This window comes from Hylobates moloch, unplaced genomic scaffold, assembly GCF_009828535.3.
Source record: "Hylobates moloch isolate HMO894 unplaced genomic scaffold, HMol_V3 SCAFFOLD_12, whole genome shotgun sequence".
In the NCBI taxonomy this organism is placed as follows: Eukaryota; Metazoa; Chordata; class Mammalia; order Primates; family Hylobatidae; genus Hylobates; species Hylobates moloch.
In genome coordinates, this window is record NW_026652287.1 from 61,285,790 (window position 1) to 61,307,905 (window position 22,116).

Consider the following 22,116-nt stretch of genomic DNA (forward strand, 5'->3'; position numbering starts at 1 on the left):
GCACTTTGGGAGGCCGAGGCGGGCGGATCACCTGGGGTCGGGAGTTCAAGACCAGCCTGACCAACATGGAGAAACCTTGTCTCTACTAAAAATACAAAATTAGCCGGGTGTGGTGGCACATGCCTGTAATCCCAGCTACTCAGGAGGCTGAGGCAGGAGAATTGCTCGAACCCAAGAGGCGGAGGTTGCAGTTAGCAGAGATTGTGCCATTGCACTCCAGCCTGGGCAGTAAGAGTGAAACTCTGCCCCCTTCCCCCCCCACAAAAAAAGCATTAAGAGGATGCTCAATATGGACAACTGTTTGGCAGTTATCTACTGGTACTAAAGCTGATGGTACATATGCCCTATGACCATATACATACCATTCCTCAGTATATACCCACCAGAAATACACAAATATGTACATCAAGGGACACATCCCCAAATGTTCACAGCAGTACTATTCCTAAGAGTCCCAAACTGGAACCAATCAAGTCTCTGTCATCAGTAAAATGAATAACTGAGTGGCACGGTTGTACAGTAAAATATACAGCAATGAGAACGAACCCGCCCCTGCTATACACAATAACTGAGGACTCCCAAACTCCAAATAATGCATATCGTCCAATTAAATGCATGTGAATTTTCAGAATAGGCAAAGCTAATCTCAGGTTATTTTTAAAGATTAAAGCTAATCTTGGCAATGGTTAACTCTGCGGGAAGTAGTGACTAAGAAGAAGGGGGATTTCTAGGGTACAAGTAACTTTTTTTTAAAATCTGAGTGGTGGCTACTTTTTGAAAATTTATCGAAATGTACACTTATGATTTATCCACTTCTTGTGCATATTTTATGTATCAATAAATAAGTCTACTAAAAACATACCTTCATAAAGAATTTGTGATACTTTATATAAACATACTTTAAAAGGCTTGGCTGGGCGCAATGGCTCACACCAGTAATCCCAACACTTTGGGAGGATCACCTGAGGTCAGGAGTTCGAGACCATCCTGGCCAACATGATGAAACCTAATCTCTACTAAAAATACAAAAATTTGCTGGGCATGGTGGCGGGCACCTGTAGTCCCAGCTACTTGGGAGGCTGAGGCAGGAGAATCACTTGAACCCAGGAGGCGGAGGTTGCAGTGAACCAAGATTGCACCACTACATTCCAGCCTGGGCGACAGAGCAAGACTCTGTCTCAAAAGAAATAAACAACAAAAAAAATTATATATATAATATACACACACACACATGCACACTACTACAGTTGTTTACTTAAACTTGTAGTAAAAGAATAAAAACACAAACTTCCAGGATGCACTCCAAATCCAAGAAAAGATGAGTTTCCAAGGAGGGAGTGGGGTTAGGGGACAAGGCAACATCAACCCTAATGGTAACATTTTATTATTTATTATTTTCTACTTTTCACGTTAAAATTTAAAAATTTTCCTACTACACATGGCTCCTAAAGCCACCCTAACAGACTTGCCTAAAAAACAAAATATCTGTCCTTCTAACAAGGAAAGAGTCTCTGTAGGTCACTGTATCTCTTTCTTCCAAGGGAAATATTGTAGCAAGCTTTCCCTCTAGAATAGTGGAGTGATACGACTCTATGTATAACATCGGTCCATAACCAGCCGGCAAGTGTGCGGGTGAGGAGCAGTGGGACTGATTCTGAGCCCTGCAGAGCTCGACAGGAGCACCTCCCTCCTTGGGGCTCTGGGCAGTGTCTGCCTATTCCAGAGCTGCTTGCTATGAGAAACCTAATTCTGTGTGTGAAAGTCTGTATATGTGGGAAAATGATGGTGAGTTCATGAAACAGCCACATAAGGATCCCTCAAAATAAGCTCCTGAAGACCATTTAAAATGTATTTTAAGGCTGGGGCATTGGCTTATGCCTGTAATCCCAACACTTTGGGAGCACGAAGCAAGAGTATTGCTTAAGCCCAGGAGTTCAAGACCAGTCTGGCTAACATAACAAGACCCTGGCCCTATAGAAAAAAAAAAAAAAAAAGCCAGTTGTGGTGCTGCGTGCCTAAAGCCCCAGCTACTAGGGAGGCTGAGGTGGGAGGATCACTTGAGCCCAGGAGGAGGTGGCTATAATGAGCTATGATCGTGCCACTGCACTCCAGCCTGGGGACAGTGAGACCCCATCTCAATTTAAAAAAAAAAGTGTTTTAATATAGTAGAGGTTAATTAATATACATATAATCAATACTGGTGTAGCTTAATGCTGCCGGTCTATATGTACAGACACTATGAATAACACATTATAATAATGGCGAAAAAAGAAAAAGGGGCTGGGCACAGTGGCTCACACCTGTAATGCAGGTACTTTGAAAGGCTGAGGCAGGTGGATCACTTGAGGTCAGGAATTCGAGACCAGCCTAGGCAACATGGAGAAACCCTGTCTCTACAAAAAGCACAAAAAATAGCCAGGCATGGTGGTGTGTGTCTGTAGTCCCAGCTACTTGGGAGGCTGAAGTGGTAGGATCACTTGAGTCCAGGAGGTTGAGGCTACAGTGAGCTATAATGGTGCCACTGCACTCCAGCCTAGGGGACAGAGCAAGACTCTGTCTCAAAAAAAAAAAAGAAAAAAAAAAGAAAGAAAGAAAGAAAAAGATAAAGGGATATGGTGCTATATTTTGCCATTAAAAAAATGTCATTATCTAGTTTCCAAAACCCTGGGAGCAGTTTAAAAATCGGGATTCGCAAAGCAGCTGGCAGTGGAGAAGTATGTTTCCTTGAATCTCTCTGTGTGCAGTTCCCTGATGTATGACAGGGCAATGAAGGGAATTTCTCAACGAGTCAGTGGGGGTCAGCTAAGATAAATGCACACAGGAGTTAGAAACGGGAGCGCTCATAGTAAGCACTCAAAGCACGTCAGCTCCCATTGAGAGACGCATGATGATCTTCCCCGTCAGGCACGAATTTAAAGAAAGGTTGCACTGTGCAAAATGATACCATAAAAGTGATAGGAAATTTAGCTTCCAAGGTCAAAGAAAAGAACAAGATTGCTAAGCTGTGAATGGAAGCCCACATTAACAATATGAAGATGTTCATCTTTGTTTTTGCAAGATAAAGGAAAGAAGTTTATGTTTTAACCTAACCAGATAGAAATGAGGCTAGACACGTTTAAAAAAATAAGCCCCAAAGCAAATGCTATCAAATGCAGAATAGAGAGAAGAAATCCTTAGCAATGCGCTAATTTACCAAAAGTTAATATCAGGGTAAATGTCAAGAAGAAAACTGGGAACATAGAAAACACCTGATTTCTGTGTGGCACAGCGTACAGGTCATCACCGTGGCCTCCTCTGTCCTCCTGGGCACTGACATGCCCCAATTCCTTGCAGCTGGATGACAGCTGAGTTTCAATGTCCTCTTCGTCCCCGTAGTCCAGTGTTTCAAAGGATGGCAAAGAAGATCTTCTTCTCATCTCACTCTGCCAATTCGGTCTGTATTAGAACATTCAGGGGGAAAACAAACAAAAAGTCACTTAACACTTGACACTGATAAATATCTTTTTTTTTTTTTTTGAGACAGAGTCTTGCTCTGTCGCCCAGGCTGGAGTGCAGTGGTGCAATCTCGGCTCACTGCAAACTCCGCCTCGTGGGTTCACACCATTCTGCCTCAGACTCACGAGTAACTGGGACTACAGGCGCCCGCCACCACCTCTGGCTAATTTTTTTTTTTTTTTTTTATTTTTAGTAGAGATGGGGTTTCACCGTGTTAGCCAGGATGGTCTTGATCTCCTGACCTCATGATCCGCCCGCCTCGGCCTCCCAAAGTGCTGGGATTACAGGTGTAAGCCATGACACCCGGCCAATATCATGTATTAAATGCGCTGCCTCCAAGTCCTTACCATAAATGTGTGATACTACAAAGTACACATAAGCCAAAAGATTAAATTTTCCACCGTCTCATCTCTTTGTACACCAGTATATCCTTCTAGTTTCTGTTTTTAGAGTTACTGCATACATATACAGTTTGCCTTGTTATGAATAAGGGTTTGTTTTTGTTTTTGTTTTTGTGATAGGGTCTCACTCTGTCTCCCAGGCTGGAGTGAAGCGGTGCAATCATGGTTCACTGTAGCCTCAATCTCTCTGGGCTCAGGTGATCCTCCAATCTCAGCCTCCCAATAGCTGGGACTAACCGTGCCCAGCTAATTTTTGTATTTTTTGTAGAGACAGGGTTTCACCATGTTGTCCAGGCTGGTCTTGAACTCCTTGGCTCAAGGGATCCGCCTGCCTCAGCCTCCTAAAGTGCTAGGATTACAGGCATGAGCCACTGAGCCCAGCCTGTTGTTATTATTGTTATTATTTTGAGACGGAGTCTCACTCTGTCACCCAGGATGGAGTATAATAGCGCAATCTTGGTATACTGCAACCTCTGCCTCCCAGGTTCAAGTGATTCTCCTGCTTCAGCCTCCTGAGTAGCTGGGATTACAGGCACTCGCCACCACGCCTGGCTAATTTTTCTATTTTTAGTAGAGATGGGGTTTCACCATGTTGGCCAGCATGGTCTCGAACTCCTGACCTCAAATGATCAGCCCACCTTGGCCTCCCAAAGTGCTGGGATTACAGGCCTGAGCCACCGTGCCTGGCCCCAGCCTGCTATTAATAAGTATTTTTATTTTTTAAATTGAGGCAGGGTCTCATTCTGCCACACAGGCTGGAATGCAGAGGTGCAATCTTCGCTCACTGCAGCATCCACCTCCCCAGCTCAAGTGATCCTCCTACCTCAGCCTCCCGAGTAGCTGGGACTACAGATGCACTCCACCATACCCAGCTAATTTTTTGTTTGTTTGTTTATTTGTATTTTTAGTAGAGAAGGGGTTTCGCCATGTTGCCCAGGCTGGTCTCAAACTCCAGAGCTGAAGTGATCCACCCACCTCAACCTCCCAAAGTGTTGGGATTACAGGTATGATCCACTGTCCCCAGCCTATTAATAAGTTTTTATAGTCGACATTTTAAAAGGTAGGAATCCACTAGATATACCAGCTTAACCAGCCATTTTTCTTGCTTAGGTGGGTTTTTTTTCCTTCACTTTCCATTGTTGTAGATAACCCTGTAATAAACATCTGTGTGCAGATAACCTCTACTGTATTTAAGGTTACTCACATAAAACAAACCACCACACAGTAAATTCTTTTTTTCTTTATCTTTTTTATTTGAGATGGAGTCTCGCTCTGTCACCCAGGCTGGAGTGTGGTGGTGCAATCTCAGTGCACTGCCACCTCCACTTCCCAGGTTCAAGTGATTCTCCTGCCTCAGCTTCCCGAGTAGCTGGGACTACAGGTGCCTGCCACCATGCCTGGCTAATTTTTGTACTTTTAGTAGACACGGGGTTTCACCACATTGGCCAGGCTGGTCTTGAACTCCTGACCTCAAGTGATCCGCCCACCTCAGCCTCAAAAAGTGCTGGGATTACAGGCGTGAGCCACTGTGTCCGGCCCATACAGTAAATTCTTGAGTCAAATGGTGTGAACATTTTGTGTCTACATACATACTGCACAAAATCATTTCTCCAAGCTATAAATACGTGGTAATAATTTGCTAAAACTTGCCAAAACAACTTAAAACCCACTGTCTAAATTTGCATTTGTTACTGAGACTGAATGTTTTTCCATATACTTGTGTTCAGGTCCCTTGTCTGTTTTACTTCTCGTATGTCCATTCCAATTTGGTTCCTTTTTTTTTTTTTTTTTTTTTTTTTTTTTTGAGATGGAGTCTCACTCTGTCCCCTGGGCTGGAGTGCAGTGGCTCCATCTCGGCTCACTGTAAGCTCTACCTCCCAGGTTCACGCGATTCTCCTGCCTCAGCCTCCCGAGTAGCTGGGACTACAGGCGCCCGCCACCACGCCAGCTGATTTTTTGTATTTTTAGTAGAGACGGGGTTTCACCATGTTGGCCAGGATGGTCTCGATCTGCTGGCTTCGTGATGCGCCCGTCTCGGCCTCCCAAAGTGCTGGGATTACAGGTGTGAGTCATCGCACCCAGCCTGTTTTTTCATTTTTTTCTTGTTTTGTTTTTTGGGGTTTTTTTTTTTGAGACAGGGTCTCACTCTGTCATCCAGGCTGGAGTGAAGTGACAAGATTATAGCTTACTGCAACTTTGACCTCCTGGGCTCAAGTGATCCTCCTGCCTCAGCCTCCCAAGCAGCTGGGACTACAAGTGAGCAACACCATGCCAGGATGATTTTTGTATTTTTTTGTAGAGATGGGGGTCTCACTTCGTTGCCCAGGCTGGTCTCAAACTCCTGATCTCAAGCAGTCCCCCCACCTCAGCCTCTCAAAGTGCTGGGATTACAGGTGTGAACCACCACACTTGGCTTCCATTCCAATTTGAAATTACTAAAATTAATCTACTAAAATTAAAATCCTGACTTTGCTTTTACTATAAATGTTTTTTCTGTTCTATTATTTTGCTTATATAAATTTCTTAAACATAGAAGTGATTAAAAAGGTTTTTTTACCTTCTAAATTCTTGTTGTAAAAGCAAATAGCAGTCATAGCCATGAAGAGGTGTGATGAGACTGGATATTGGATTTCATAGTCTTATTTGTGTGTCTATACAGTACAGTCCTTCATTCAATAGGAATTTTAGTGTATGACTTAGGCAAGGCTCAAAGCTGATTTCTAATACTGCTAATCAATACAGCACTGAATGCTTTCCTTCCCCTTTGAGCAGTGGGACAGACTTTATTAAAGATTCAGTATGCTTGTAGAAACACCAGGTTCACCTCAGGGCATTCCTGGGCAACTCTGTATCACTCAACTAGTCCTACACTGTTCTTGCTACTTTATCTATATGTTTTAAAATATGACAGGGCTGGGCACAATGGCTTTTTATTGCATCAGTTGAGGAGTAGCTGTTGGGATGTTCGTGGTTAAAATATAATTTCTGGGCTCTGACTGGGTTGCTTTTTAGTCTCTTGTTTTTAGGGTTTGGCAAGGGTAGGTTTACCTAGGTTGATGGAAAAGTCAGAGATGGGGTGGTTGCGGATTTAATCGGAAATAGTTATTGAAATTGAGTGTACGTGCGTGCATGAGCATAGCTCACACCTATAATCCCAGCACTTTGGGAGGCCAAGGAGAGAGGATCTCTTGAAGCCAGAAGTTCAAGCCCAGCCTGGGTAACATCAGGAAACCCTGTCTCTACAAAATAAAAATAAAAATTAGCCTGGGCTGGGCACAGTGGTTCACGCCTGTCATCCCAGCACTTTGGGAGGTCAAGGTGGGCAGATTGCTTGAGGCCAGGAGTTTGAGATCAGCCTGGCCAACACAGTGAAACCCTGTCTCTACTAAAAATACAAAAATTAGCCAGGTGTAGTGGCGCACAACTGTAGTCCCGGCTACTCTAGAGGCTGAGGCAAGAGAATTGCCTCCCAAAGGAGGCAAAGGTTGCAGTGAGCCGAGATCATGCCACTGCACTCCACCCTGAGTGACAGAGCAAGACTCTGGCTCAAAAATAAATAAATAAATATAAATAAATAAATAAATAAATAAATAAATAAATAAATAAATAAATTAGCCAAGCACGGTAGCAAGCATCTGTGGTACCAGCTTCTTGGGAGGCTAAGGCAGGAGAATCACTTGACCCCAGGAAGAGGAGGTTGCAGTGAGCCATGATTGTGCCATTGCACTCCAGCCTGTGCAACAGAATGAGATCCTGTGTCAAAACAAAACAAACCCCGCCCCACCCAAAAACATAAAATATAATGGGGATAGTCCAGCACTCCTGTGGGTCAGACCATCTCCTCTGATGGTCTTACGTGATTATTTTTTCCACTGAATTTTAGAACCATTTACTCATCTTCAGTTTTTATTCAGCCAAAGTATAATGCTTACCAGGAAAAAAAAAAAAGGTTAAATTCAACTATCTCAAAATGGTAGCAATACTTTTGGCCAAAACAAAAATAAAAACAAGCCCTAGAAGGAAATACATTAAGTATTTATATAATACTACAGTAGGAAGGGTCTTACTAAATTTACAATTATTAGAGAAAATGTAAAGAAAAAATGGATAGATTTTACTACATATAAAATACAGAATATTTAGTATATCAAAAAAGCCTACCCAGGCCGGGCATAGTGGCTCACACTTGTAATCCCAGCACTTTGGGAGGCCAAGGTGGGCGCATCACCAGAGGTCAGGAGTTACAGAACGGCCAACATGGCGAAATCTCATCTCTACTAAAAATACAAAAATTAGCCAGGAAAGGTGGCACGTGCCTATAATCCCAGCTACTCGGGAGACTGAGGCAGGAGAATAGCTCGAATCCAGGAGGCGGAGGTTGCAGTGAGCCAGGATTGCACCACTGCCCTCCAGCCTGGGCAACAGAGTGAGACTCTGTCTCAAAAAAAAGTCAACCCAACACAAAGGTGAATATACATGACAATTAAAAAGGCAAATGTGGCCGGGCGTGGTGGCTCACATTTGTAATCCCAGCGCTTTGGGAGGCCGAGGCGGGTGGATCACCTGAGGTCGGGAGTTCAAGACCAGCCTGACCAACATGGAGAAACCTCGTCTCTACCAAAAATACAAAAATTGGCCAGGTGTGGTGGCGTGTGCCTGTAGTCCCAGCTACTCGGGAGACTGAGGCAGGAGAATGGCTTGAACCCGGGAGGCGGTGGTTGCAGTGAGCCAAGATCGTGCCATTGTGCTCCAGTCTGGGCAACAAGAGCAAAACTCTGTCTCAAAACAAAACAAAACAAACGAACAAAAAAACCAGACAAACGTGATCATGGATCCCTACTCCCATCCCTGCCCCATGCACCCTGAGAGACCTCCAGTGTCTTCCCACCACTCCAAAGGCAGACACCAACCCTCTAAACAGGACACCAAAGGCACCCCCAGCCTGGCCCCTGCCCACTCCTCCAGCCCCATCTTGCATCCCAAACATCCTCCTTCCACTGCCACCTGCGTCACACTCCCTCGTCTCTGTCTGGAAAGCTCATCCCAGCCCCACAAAGATCATGCCCAGCCCTTGAGCTGTTACTAGATGATTCCTGTACATCCTAAGCTCTCCCCTCGACCCTCTCTTCCTCAGGAGGAAACCTTCCTCACCCCCTAGCCCTGTGTCAGCTCAAACCCAGGACAAGCAACAAAGGAAAAGATGACAAAGAAAAAAGGCTAAATTGCAGCTGCCAAGAAGATCAAATTAATGTGAATGTCCAGAGATACACGTGAGAGGTAAGGAGGGACCACTCTCACTGTTCAGGTTGCTGCACAAAGAAACTTACTAAGGGTTGGAAGCAGTGCTGAATTCATTAGCTCTGTGCTGCTGTGAAAATGGCCAGGACCCACACAAGTCAAAATCTAACAAGATCCACTATGGAGGAAATCCAGATCGCAGAGCAATTAGGTCGCTGGACAGTGTCCGTTTGACATTGGTGATGAAAACCCAGCGACTAAGACTCTAGTCATAAATACGTGCACGAGCACCCACGCACCCACACAGGTACACATGCACACATGTACTCATGCACATACACACGTAGAGACCAGGCTGAGCTGCCTCTCTTCCACCCTCAGAGGATGCAGAGGCGGCGATCTGGTACCTACCGAGGCCTCAGCTCTGAGGTGGTGGCATAGGGCTCGATGAAGCTGGCCTGTTCAACACTGCTCACATCACTCTCAGACCGGGATCTCTGGCGAGGCTGAGGAATAGCAACCGTCTGCCCAGTCAATGTTGTCGCCAGAATGGCTGCTGCCAGAGCAGATCTGCGGACAAAAACATCCCATAGAGACGGTGAGACATGAACATTCCAGGTGAAGGCTGAACAAGATACACGAACTGATCAAGGCTTACCTTCTGCTGGACAGTGTCGACTGAGCATTTACTCTGTACCCATCATCTACCACAGGCCATCAGACAATCTCATTTGATTCTCACACAACTGTATGACTACATATTATTGTCATCCCATTTTCCATAGAAATTAAATGACTTGTAAAGATGACCTAGCCAATAGGAGGTAGAACAGGACCTCTAATCCAGGCAGACACAAAAGCCTACATTCAAGTAGTTTTCTTATTAGAATGGAAGATCAGAATGGAAAAAGAAAATGAGATACAGAAAGACTAAAAGATTTAAAAGGGAACTTTAAAAATACTTGCAAATTACTCAGGAATATTTTACAGGAAAGTTAGAGTAAACAGATTTACCCTCCTGCCTAAAAAAGTAAAACAAGGCCAGGCGCGGTGGCTCATGCCTGTAATCCCAGCACTTTGGGAGGCCGAGGTGGGTGGATCACGAGGTCAGGAGATCGAGACCAGCCTGGCTAACACGGTAAAACCTCATCTCTACTAAAAATACAAAAAAATTAGCCAGGTGTGGTGGCGTGCACCTGTAATCCCAGCTACTCAGGAGGCTGAGGCAGGATAATTGGTTGAACCCGGGAGGTGGAGGTTACTATGAGCCTAGATTGCACCACTGCACTCCAACCTGGGCAACAGAGCAAGACTCCATCTCTAAAAAAAAAAAAATAGTAAAACAAAACAAAAGACCACCATCCCAGCTTGCTGCCTAGGAAAATTTCCAGGTCACAGCACAGGGAGGAGGAATGGGTGGAGCCAGGCAGACTCCCTGAGTTGTAGAGATGGAGCTGAGAGAATGTGTAGGATAGAGTGCCGGAAAGGAGACAACTGCCCAGAGAGAATGAGGAGATCTGCAGAAGGTCCCCCAGTTTCAGCGCAATACAGTGCAGCACACAAGTGTGAGGAAATTACCTGACAGTGGAGGAAGAACCATTCACCAGGATCAGAGGAGTGGGTGCTTACACACAGCCCAAGATGGCAGCTGCTCCCACCAGGAAGACTGGAGAAACCACAAGACGCTGGGTGCAGCACTCAGAAAGGTCTGGCCTCGGTACTGGGAAATAATTAGCCCTGGCTGAGCACTGCTTCACACCCCACCTAACAAATCATATAAGAAAGACCCGGCCAGGTGCAGTGGCTCACATCTGTAATCCCAGCACTTTGGGAGGCTGAGGCGGGCGGATGACAAGGTCAAGAGATGGAGACCATCCTGGCCAATATGGTGAAACCCCGTTTCTACTAAAAATACAAAAATTAGCTGGGCGTGGTGGCACACGCCTGTAGTCCCAGCTACTCGGAAGGCTAAGGCAGGAGAATTGCTTGAACCCAGGAGGCGGAGGTTGCAGTCAGCCGAGATCACGTCACTATACTCCAGCCTGGCGACAAGGCAAGACTCTGTCTCAAAAAAAAAAAAAAAGACCCAAAAGATCTGTTTCAAAGAAATTGAACTGCATCCCAGAACAAACGTCAAGATGTTTTAAGGAATACAAAACTACCCAGCACTTAAGGTAAAATTCACAACAAGATCTTATATCCACTTAGATCAGCAGGCATGCAAAAAGACAGCAAACCATGACCTATAATGAAGACAACCATCAACTGAAACCCACTAAGAACTGAACACGTATGTTAGAATTGGCAGAAAAGCACATTCAGATAGTTATTACAGCTGTATTTCATATAATTAAAAAGCCAATTAGAGACATGGACAATTACAAAAAGATCCGAACTTCATGAGATAAAAATGACAACATCAGAGATAGAAAGTATACTGGATGGGATTAACAGATTATATGTTGCAGAATATCAGTAAAATTAAAGGCAAAAACAACCAAAAACAACCAAAATGAAATGGAGATGGAAAAAAAATTTTTTTAAAGAGCATCAATCAGATGTGGGATAAAAACCACCATTTTTTATATTTTGGTTTTGGGGCTTTTTTTTGAGACAATCTCACTCTGTTGCCCAGGGTGGAGTGCAGTGGCGCACTCACAGCTCAGTATAGCCTCCACCTCCTGGGCTCAAGTGATCCTCCCACCTCAGTCTCTTGAATAGCTGGGACTATAGGCACACGCCACCACACCTGGCTAATTTTTATATTTTTTGGAGAGATGGGGTCTCGATATGTTCTCCACGCTGGTCTGGAACTCCTGGGCTCAAGTAATCCTCCTGCCTCAGGCCCCCAAAGTGTTGGGATTACAGGCATGAGCCACCACACCCACCTGCTGTTTTGTTTTAAATTACTACATTTTGGTGCAATTGTTACACAGCAATAAATAACTAATAGCCTTATCATCAAATGGTGCTGGAAAAATCAAATCTCCATATGCAAAAAAAAAAAAAAATCATGGATCTATACCTTACACACTGATATGGTCTGGCTCTGTGCCGTTACCCAAATCTCCTCTCAAATTGTAATCCCCACGTGTCAAAGGGGGAAAGTGATTGGATTATGGGGGCGGTTTCCCCCATCCTGTTCTTGTGATAGTGAGCTCTCACAAGAGTGGATGGTTTTACAAATGGTAGTTTCTTCTGAGCTCTCACATGCTCGCCCTCTCTCATCTGCCACCATGTAAGACATGCCTGCTTCCCCTTCCGCCATGGTTGTTAGTTTCCTGAGGATTCCCCAGCCATACAGAACTGTGAGTCAATTTAATCTCCTTTGCTTATAAATTACCACATCTCAGGTAGTATCTTTATAGCAGTGTGAGAACGGACTAATACACACACCATTTACAAACATTAACTCTAAATGGATTATAGACCTAACTGTAAAGCCTAAAACCATAACACTTCTAGAAGAAAATATAAGAGAAAACCTTTGTGACCTTGGATTAGGTAAATATTTCTTCAATATGAGATACTGAAAGCATGATCCATAAAAGAAAAAATTGTAAGCTGGACTTCATAAAAATTAATAACTTCTGCTCTTTGAAAGGCACTGTTTAAGAGAATGAAAAGACAAGCCATAGATAGAGAGAAAAGACTTGCAAATCACATATTTGATAAAAGACTTGTATTGATACTATATAACGAACCCTCAGGATGCAATAATGGAAAACAAGCCGGGGCTGTGATGTCTCCAGGAAACCCACAGTCTTCACACAGGTCTCTGCTTATGTCTCCTGGATGAAAAATGTCATTGCCTCCAACTGAACATGATCCTGAGTCCAACGGCCTTCCCAAGATAGTTCTTAGATCTGCAACAGGACTTGTGACCAACAAGGAATGTCCAATTTTTATAAATGGGCAAAAGATGTGAACAGATGCTTCACTAAAAAAGATATAAAGATGACAAATAAACACATGAAAAAAATGCTCAATACCATTAGCCATTAGAGAAACGCAAAATAAAGCTGGGCGCGGTGGCTCACGCCTATAATCTCAGCACTTTGGGAGGCCGAGGCGGGTGGATCACTTAAGGTCAGGAGTTTGAGATCAGCCTGGCCAACATGGCGAAACCCCATCTCTACTAAAAATACAAAAATTAGCCGGGTGTGGTGGTGCATGCCTGCAATCCCAGCTACTCAGGAGGCTGAAGCATGAGAATCTCTTGAATCCAGGAGGCAAAGGTTGAAGTGAGCTGAAATCGTTCCACTGCACTCCAGCCTGGGTGACAGAATGAGACTCTGATCAAAAATAACAGACTCCATCTCAAAAACAAAAAAAACAAAAAACAAAAAAAAACAATGAAGTACTAGTACACGCTCATGAAATGTCCAAAATTTAAAAAACTGACCAAGACAACCCCTTGAGCTCTTTTATTCTAAACTGGGCCTATGAGAATGGCTTCCACAAAGGAGGGCAACAAGAAGGGTTGTTCTGTCATCAACAAGGTTGTGACCAGAAAGCACACTATCAGCACTCGTGAGCACACCTATGGAGTGTGCTTTAAGATACTGCCCCTGGCATACACAAAGAGATCTGGAAATTTCCCATGAAAGAGCTAGGAACTCCAGATGTGTGCATTGACGCCGGGCTCAACAAAGCTGTCTCAGACAAAGGAGTAAGGAATATCCCTCACCCTATCTGTGTACCACTGTCCAGAAAGCATAATGAAGATGAAGATTGATCAAACAAGCTCTGTACATTGGTTAGCTATGCAACTGTCACCACTTTCAAAAACCTACAGTCGATGTGGATGAAAACTAACCACTAACTGTCCAAGTTATAAAAGACCACACACACACACACACACACACACACACACACACATATGCACTCACACACATGCACATGAACATACACACACACACACGCGCGCACCAAACCAAGTGTTGGTAAGAATATGAAGCAACTGGACTCATATACTGTTGGTAGGAACATAAATGGGACAATGACCTTGGAAAACAGTTTGACAGTTTCTTAATAAATTAAATACCCGCCTAGTATAAGGCCCAGCTATAGATATTTACCCAAGAGAAATGAAAGTATATATCCAAACATTTGTGTATACTTTTTTTTTTTTTTTTTTGAGATTCGAGTCTCGCTTTGTTGCCCAGGCTGGAGTGCAGTGGTGCGACCTTGGCTCACTGCAACCTCTGCCTCTGGGTTCAGGCAATTCTCGTGCCTCAGCCTCCCCAGTAGCTGGGACTACAGGAGTGCACCACCGCACCCAGCTAATTTTTGTATTTTTAGTGGAGATAGGTTTTCACCACATTGACCAGGCTGGTCTCAAACTACTGAGCTCAGGTGATCCGCCCGCCTTAGCCTCTCAAATTGCTGGGATTATAGGCGTGAGCCACCACACTTAGCCAGTGTGTAAATGTTTACAGCAGCCTTATTCTAGTAACCAAAAATTAGAAACAAACCAAATATCCATCAACAGGCAAATGGATAAACAAACTGTGGCATATTCATATAATGAAATACTACTCAGTAAGGAAAAGGATGAATTATTGACTTTCAGAACATGTGTGAATCAGAATAATCATGCTGAGTGAAAGAAGGCAGTGTATTTTATGTAATTCCACTTATATAAAATTCTAGAAAATACAAACCAATCCCTAGTGCAAGAAAGGAGATGAGAGGTTGCTGGGCATGAACAGGAGCATGAAAGGTGGCAGAGAGGGGCAGGGGGAAGGAATTACAAAGGAGCATGAGGACTTGTCAGAATGATAGATGTATTTATTATCTTTTTTTCTTTTTCAGGAGCTACCCTATTATCTTTTTAAAAAAATTTTTTTTAGAGGCAGGGCCTCACTCACAACAGCCTCACTGTTGCTCAGGCTGCAGTGCAGTGACTCGATCATAGCTCACTGCAGCCTTGACCTCTTGGGCTCAAGTGATTCTCCAGCCTTAGCCTCCCGAGTATCTGGGATTGCAGGCATGTAACATCATGCTCAGATAATTTATTTTCTTTTAATTTGTGCCATAGATAAGGTTTTGCTATGTTGCCCAGGCTGATCTTGAACTCCTGGGCACAAGCAATCCTCCTGCCTCAGCCTCCCAGGATCAGTTTACCCTAGGAGTTCAAGACCAACTTGGGCAACATAGTGAGACCTCCATCTCTGCAGAAAATTTAAGAAATTAGCCAGGCATGGTGACGTGCACCTGTAGTCCCAGCTACTCAGGAGGCTGAGAGAGGAGGATCGCTTGATGCTAGGGGGTTGAGGCTGCACTGAGCCACGTTTGCACCAATGCACTCCAGTCTGGGCAACAGAATGAGACCATGTCTCAAAAAAGACTTTTTGTTTTGGCCAGGCACAGTGGCTCACATCTGTAATCCCAGGCATTTTGGGAGGCAGAGGCAGGTGGATTGCTTGAGCCCAGGTGTTCAGCCTGGGCAACGTGGTAAAACCCTATCTCTGCAAAAAATAGAAAAATTAGCTGGGCATGGTGGTACGTGCCTGTAGTCCCAGCTATCCGGGAGGCTGAGATGGGAGGACTGATTGAGCCTGGGAAGCGGAGGCTGCAGTGAGCCATGATTGCATCACTGCACTCGAGCCTGGGCAACAGAGCAAGATCCTGCCTTGAAAAAAAAATTAATTTTTTAAAAAAAGAAAATTGGCTGGGTACAGCGGTTGATGCCTGTAATCCTAGCACTTTCAGAGGCCGAGGCAGGCGGATTAAGAAAGAGGTCAGGAGTTTGAGACCAGTCTGGCCAACATGGTGAAGCCCCATCTCTACTAAAAATACAAAAATCAGCCAGGCGTGGTGGCATGCGCCTGTAATCCCAGCTACTCCGGAGGCTGAGGCAGGAGAATTGCTTGAACCTGGGAGGTGGAGGTTGCAGTGAGCCAAGATTGTGCCACTGCACTCCAGCCTGGGCAACAGAGCAAGACTCTGTCTCGAAGGAAAAAAAAAAAAAAAGAAAGAAAATTATGTGTATAAATCAAAATTCCCTGTTAACCTGAATACTTGGGCTTTAATGCTTTACATTTTTTTTAAAAAATACTCATTGCATTCAATCATGAAATGTGAGAAGTTCATGCACCTGAAAGGGATAGACCTCAAGTCAGTCCATTATCCTCAGAGACACCATATTAAGTGCATCATTATGGAATCGTGGCAAACATTTTGAAGGACATGATTCTAACCACCCTACTTGTACTTTTCTGGGCAGTTTGAGCAGTTCCAGGATCCAGTACTTGGAGGCTGAGCACAGGGGTGACCTCAGTGCCTGCTCATCTGATACTCACCTTGGTCTCTCTGGAGATGGGTTGGGGCTGCGGGGAGGAGGTGTGCGTGGCACAGCTGCCTTCGGAGCAATGCTGGCTGCAGGTAAAAGGCCATGGATGATGTGTTTCTGCACAAATGAAATCCAACAGAAGTCACTGGGTTGGGTCACTGAATCACCTGAGTCTTGTCACCACTCCCCCTGGGCCTGCAAGGGGACACCTGCACTGGCCACCCATGGATCCAAACCCATCAGAAGCCCACTCCTCCCCTGCCATCCCCAGTCGCCATCAGGCCAGACAAGTGCACACAGCCAAGGAGCATCATGACAGCTGCTCATTTGGGGCCCTCTTGTCCTTCCCCCCCAGAGCTTCCCTGGCTGTCCCCAAGAGTCACCCTCTAGCTCTTCCATGTGTCCCACAGCACTCCCCTCAGTGATGTCTCATGTGGCTCCCCCTGCAGAGCAGGGCGACTTCCTGAGAAGCAAGTGACATCCTTATCGTTTTTCACTTTGTTTTGTTTTTGAGATGGGGTCTTGCTCTGTTGCCCAGAGTGGAGTGCAGTGGTACGATCATAGCTCACTGCAGCCTCAAACTCCCGCTTCAGCCACACGAGTAGATGGGACTACAGATGTTCACCACCATGCCTAGGTAATTTTTGTATTTTTTTGTAGAGACAGGATCTCACTACATTGCCCAGACTGGTCTCGAACTTCTGGCTTCAAGTGATCCTTTCACCTCAGCCTCCCAAAGTGTTGGGATTACAGGTGCGAGTGCCGCACCTGGCCCACTGCCTTATCTTTATCAATCCTGGAACTCTAGCATTGAGCACATTGCCTCACACCTCATAGGGGCTTAATATAAGCTTTTAGGTGGCTTATCTCCAAGATGAGAGTAATTAAAACTAGCTCCTATACACAATGAAAGTCAGAGAGCCCCGCTTTAGGTAACTGTAACTGGGAGTCTCTGAGACGTTTCTGGGTCTAGTCCAATCATTTTCTTGGCACGAGCCATTCATTCACACCTGCTAGAGGCAGAACACCATGACAGCAATGAAGAAACCTTGTCTTCATCCCCAAAGTGGTGAGAAGGGAGGAAAAACACCCAAATAATTATTACAGAACATAGAATTATGGAATGAGCCGGGAGAAAGGCTCTCACTAAAAATGAAAAAAAAAAAAAAAAAAAAAAGAGCACCAGTGAGATGTGGGATAAAAACACTATTGTTTTCTATTTGAAGCCAGTAATTAGCACAAAGTGCTGGGGCAGGCAGGAAGGGAAGATTTCTCCAGGTCTGGGGCCAGCCTGGGAATTTCAAATGCTTTCCCTTGAGAAAATCACACAGGCGTTTAGACTGGGCTTTCAGAGATGCCCACTGGTCCCACATTTGGAAATGTGACGGAACAGCATTCTAGGAAGAGGGAACAGCATGAACAAAGGAATGGAGCAAGGCATTGGTTGCAGTGCTCGGAAATCATAAGCACGGTTCTCTGTTTTGCTGGAATAGAGGCATCTGCGAGGGTGGGGCTCGGGGGCATGGTGGGGACAATTCCCATGGGAAGGGCTTCCAGAGCAGACGGAGGAAATCCCGAGGCCTAGTGAGGAACACCCACTGACAGTGGCCCCAGGAATGTTAGGTAGTGGTCAGCACGAGACACAAGGCTGGGAAGAGTGGCACAGAGTGGGGGACATCTTTTAGGAGTGAGGGATGGGCACACCTTCCAGTCATCTCCTACAGCCCCCGCCACTGACTTGCACAGCCACCCACAGGAGCAGAAGCTCCAAGCAGTCTCTACCCAATACCCCCACTCTGTTTACCTCTGTGTGGTGCCTGCCACCCTGCATCTGTCAAGTGATTTCACAGTTTCCATGTTTCCTCCCTGCCCCCCTCCACCACCTGCTACACGACAAGAAAGGGTGTTTGTTTGCTTGTTTTGGAGACAGTCTTGTCTGTCACCCAGGCTGGAGTGTGGTGGCACGATCTTGGCTCACTCCAACCTCCACCTCCTGGGTTCAAGCTATTTTCATGCCTCAGCCTCCCAAGCAGCTAGGACCACAGGCATGTGCCACCATGCCTAGCTAATTTTTGTATTTTGGTAGGGACGGGGTTTTACCATGTTGGCCAGGGTGGTCTCAAACTCCTGACCTCAGGCAATCTGCCTGTCTCGGCCTCCCAAAGTGCTGGGATTACATGTGTGAACCACTGCACCTGGCCAGAAAAGGTTTTCTTAACCTTTGAATCCCAAGGGCTGGCGTCCAGCAGGTCCTCCAAAAAGGCTGCATAATATTTTTTTTTTTTTTTAAAGAGTGAATCCCCCATTGCACACTAAACATGTCTCATACCATCACAATCATTTCCTAACTATGGTCCCCTCATCAATCCTGTCTCCACTGGGCATAAAAACCCTCACGGGCAGCACCACTCTCTCAATGGCAGGCAAATGTCCAGCATGTCATATCAGGCTGATATAGGTTGGTTCCTACCAAGTATTATGGGATTTTTGGGGTGTCGATTTTTCTGGCCGGAATCTCTGTGGCCACAGTGCGTTTGCCTGAGTTCTTGTCCTGCATCCAGGAAGAACGAGGTATGCAGACAAGTAAAGGGTGAAGAAGAGTTTTATTTAGTGTTAGAAGAGCTCAGAGGAGTGGGTAGCTCCTCTCTGGAGACAGATTGTCCCATGAGCTCAAGTGTTCAGCTCTCAACAGAGAGGAGGCCCTGGAGAGAGTGGCTCCTCTCCGCAGGCAAGTCATTCCAATGTCTCTGCAGGTCTCTGAAGCTCTCAGCAGAGTGTAGCTCCTCTCTGCTGGCAGGTGGTCTCTGTAGCTTTCAGCAGAGAAGGTACTCCTCTCTGCAGCCCGTCACCCCACCGTCTCCAGCTATCAGCAGAGAGGGTACTCCTCTCTGCAGCTGGTCATCCTGTCCCCTCATCTCTACCCTCTCCATCCTCTGGCCATTCTCTGTGCTGCTCTGGCTGAGCCCAGGGTTTTTATGGACCTCAGAGGGGAGGAAGTGCATGCTGATTGGGCCATGGGCAGGCCCAGAAGAGGCTCCACGAGTTTCCACTCTGGTCAGAGGGACTGGCAGCCCAGCCCCCAGCCTTCAGGCCCTCCCTGGCCTGAGGGTGGGGCCTTACTGGGGACCCCGCCCCCTTCCTCCTGCTGCCATTCACGGCCCCAGGCTTGGCTCCGACCCCCGTCCAAGATTAGAGCAGTTGCTGGAGTGGAGAGAGGCCAGGCAGTGGAAGCAGACACCCCTGAGCCTGCAGGGATGGAAGGTGAAGGGGGCTGTCCTTCCTGGGGTGGCCGACGGTGCAGGCTGCAGAGACGCCCTGGTCCTGTGCCTGGGAGGGCAGCCACAGCTGCACCTGGGAGCTCCCATCCCGCCAACTTGGAAGAGGCAGGGCTCCCGCTTGTCCCCGGTTCCTGCCTGTCGCCGGCTCCTGCCTGCGCGCGGCTGCAGCTGCATCTGGAAGGGCAAATTCTGCCTGTTCCCGGCTCCCCCAAGAGCACAGAGAGGCTCGGATCCACAGCTGCAGTTTGGGTGGCTGTAGCCCTGCCCAAGAGGGTGGGGCTCCTGCCTGCTCCGTAGAGCAGAAGGCCTGGGTCTGCAGCAGCGGTTTGCGACTCCAGTCCCAACTCACAAGGGGCGGGGCTTCCACCGGCTCCATGAAGTGTGCAGCCCTAGCCACACAGCGTGATGGCAGCAGCCACTGCCATCACAAGAACCCAAATTCATTTCTTGCTTCCCCTCCTCTTCCTGGGCAGAGTCCCTGTGCTTCAGCACTCAGCGTGGGCTTCCATTTCCCAAACAGCAAATAATTCATTCTTTTTTAGGCCTTGGTATTTGCTGTCTTCTGCACCCAGAATTCTTTCCTTACTCTCTGCCAGGCCCAGGCCAACTCTCCAGGCTGACGTTGCTGCCCTTCTGGTACACACGTCAACAGCAGTTCTTGTTTTACCATTGTGTACAGAATTATTTATGGGCTTGTCTATCCTACAGACCGTGTGGCCATAAGCTGTCAGTTGTGGGTATCAGCACACAGCAGGAACTCATTAATGTTTGGGGCTTTAAATAAAAACTCAGGCCAGGTGCAGTGGCTCACACCTGTAATCTCAACACTCTGGAGGCCAAGGTGAGAGGATTGCTTGAGCCAAGGTTTAAGACCAGCCTGGACAGCATACCCAGACCCCATCTCTACAAAAAAATATATATATATATATGTTTTTTTGAGGCAGAGTCTCGCTTTGTTGCCCAGGCTGGAGTGCAGTGGCACAATCTTGGCTCACTGCAACCTCTGCCTCTCGGGTTTAAGCAAGTCTCCCACCTCAACCTCCCATGTAGCTGGGATTACAGGTGCCCACCACCACGCCCGCTAATTTTTGTGTTTTTAGTAGAGATGGGGTTTCACCATGTTGGCCAGGCTAATCTTGAACTCCTGACCTCAAATGATCCGCCCGCCTCAGCCTCCCAAAGTGCTGGATTACAGGTGAGAGCCACCTCGGGTGGCCTCTACAAAATAATTTTTAAAATTAGCCAGGCATTGAGACTTGGCAGAGTGTGAGGCAAAAAATAAAATAAATAAAAAATACCTAGGTGTGGTGATGCACACCTGTAGTCCCAGCAACTCAGGAAGCTGAGGCAGGAGGATCACTTGAGCCCAAGAGGTTGGAGCCACAGTGAGCTATGATCATGCCACTGTACTCCAGCCTGGGCATCAGGACAAGACCCTGTCTCTAAAACTAAATTAAATAATAAATAAATATAAGAATCCCCTTGGCTGCTACGTGGAGAACGGACCTAGGGGAAGGGCGAGAGTGGAAGCAGAGAAACCAGTGAGGATCTGCCGCAACAGTCCAGGTAGATGCTGGAGGCCAGGGTGTGGGTGGAGATGGGAACAGCTGGCAGATGTATGTAGTGGGTAGATCGGACGGGACTTGCTGATGGGTGTACATGGTGGGTGGCGGAGGGAAAAATGAAGAATGACTATATCCAGCAGTGCAGCAGGTGTACGTCGTCCAGGAGTTAACTCCGGGCACGGGGACGAATGCTACAGGGGAGGCAGGGTGCTACTGTCCAACTGTGGCCGACCCTGGGGCAGAAGATTGTTAAGGCCGGGCACAGTGGCTCACGCATGTGATACCAACACTTTAGGAGGCTAAGGAGCTCAAGACCGCCATAGCAACATAGCAAGATCTCTGTCTCCACAAAAATATTGAACAATTAGCCGGGAGTAGTGGCGCGCGCCTGTAGTCTCAGCTACTCGGGAGGCTGAGGTGGGAAGATCGCTTGAGCCCAGGAGTTCGAGGATGCAGTGAGCTACGATCGCACCACTGCACTCCAGCCTGGGCGACAGAGCGAGACCCTGTTTCTTAAAAAAAAAAAAGTTTAGAACACGAAAAATAAGGCTTCCTCAACTGAAAACCACTTTCTCTTGTGCCGCCACCTTGACTGGATCTCAGGCCAAACCCCAACCCGCCCCAATCCTTTACCCCTGATTCCCGGCCCCATAGAGCCCCGCGCGCGGCGGGCGAGCATCTACTTACGAACTGGCTCCTGCGGCCTCTCCGAAATCCCAGGAGCATCCTTGCAGCGCGAGGAGAATGGACCGGGGGCTGGACTCATCAGTAGATCTATCCACAGCCAGGGACCACTCCCTAAAGCCCGCCGCAGGCCCAGCCCCTCACGCTTTCTCTTCGCA

At 46.6% G+C, this 22,116-nt stretch overlaps 1 protein-coding gene across 3 annotated transcripts in view; it reads right to left on the reverse strand.

Moving 5' to 3' along the window:
- CEP89 (centrosomal protein 89) overlaps positions 1–22,102 on the reverse strand; it is a 98,589-nt gene extending 76,487 nt beyond the window's left edge. For all 3 annotated transcript variants that reach the window (XM_032170375.2, XM_058425626.1, XM_032170377.2), the window contains exons 1-4: positions 21,962–22,102; positions 16,442–16,548; positions 9,546–9,704; positions 3,249–3,435 (exon numbers count right to left, since the gene is read on the reverse strand). In XM_032170375.2, the coding sequence (XP_032026266.1) occupies positions 3,249–3,435; positions 9,546–9,704; positions 16,442–16,548; positions 21,962–22,000 (492 nt within the window). In that variant the 5' untranslated portion in view covers positions 22,001–22,102. The remainder of the gene's footprint in view (positions 1–3,248; positions 3,436–9,545; positions 9,705–16,441; positions 16,549–21,961) is intronic.
- Between the last annotated feature and the right edge of the window lie 14 nt (positions 22,103–22,116).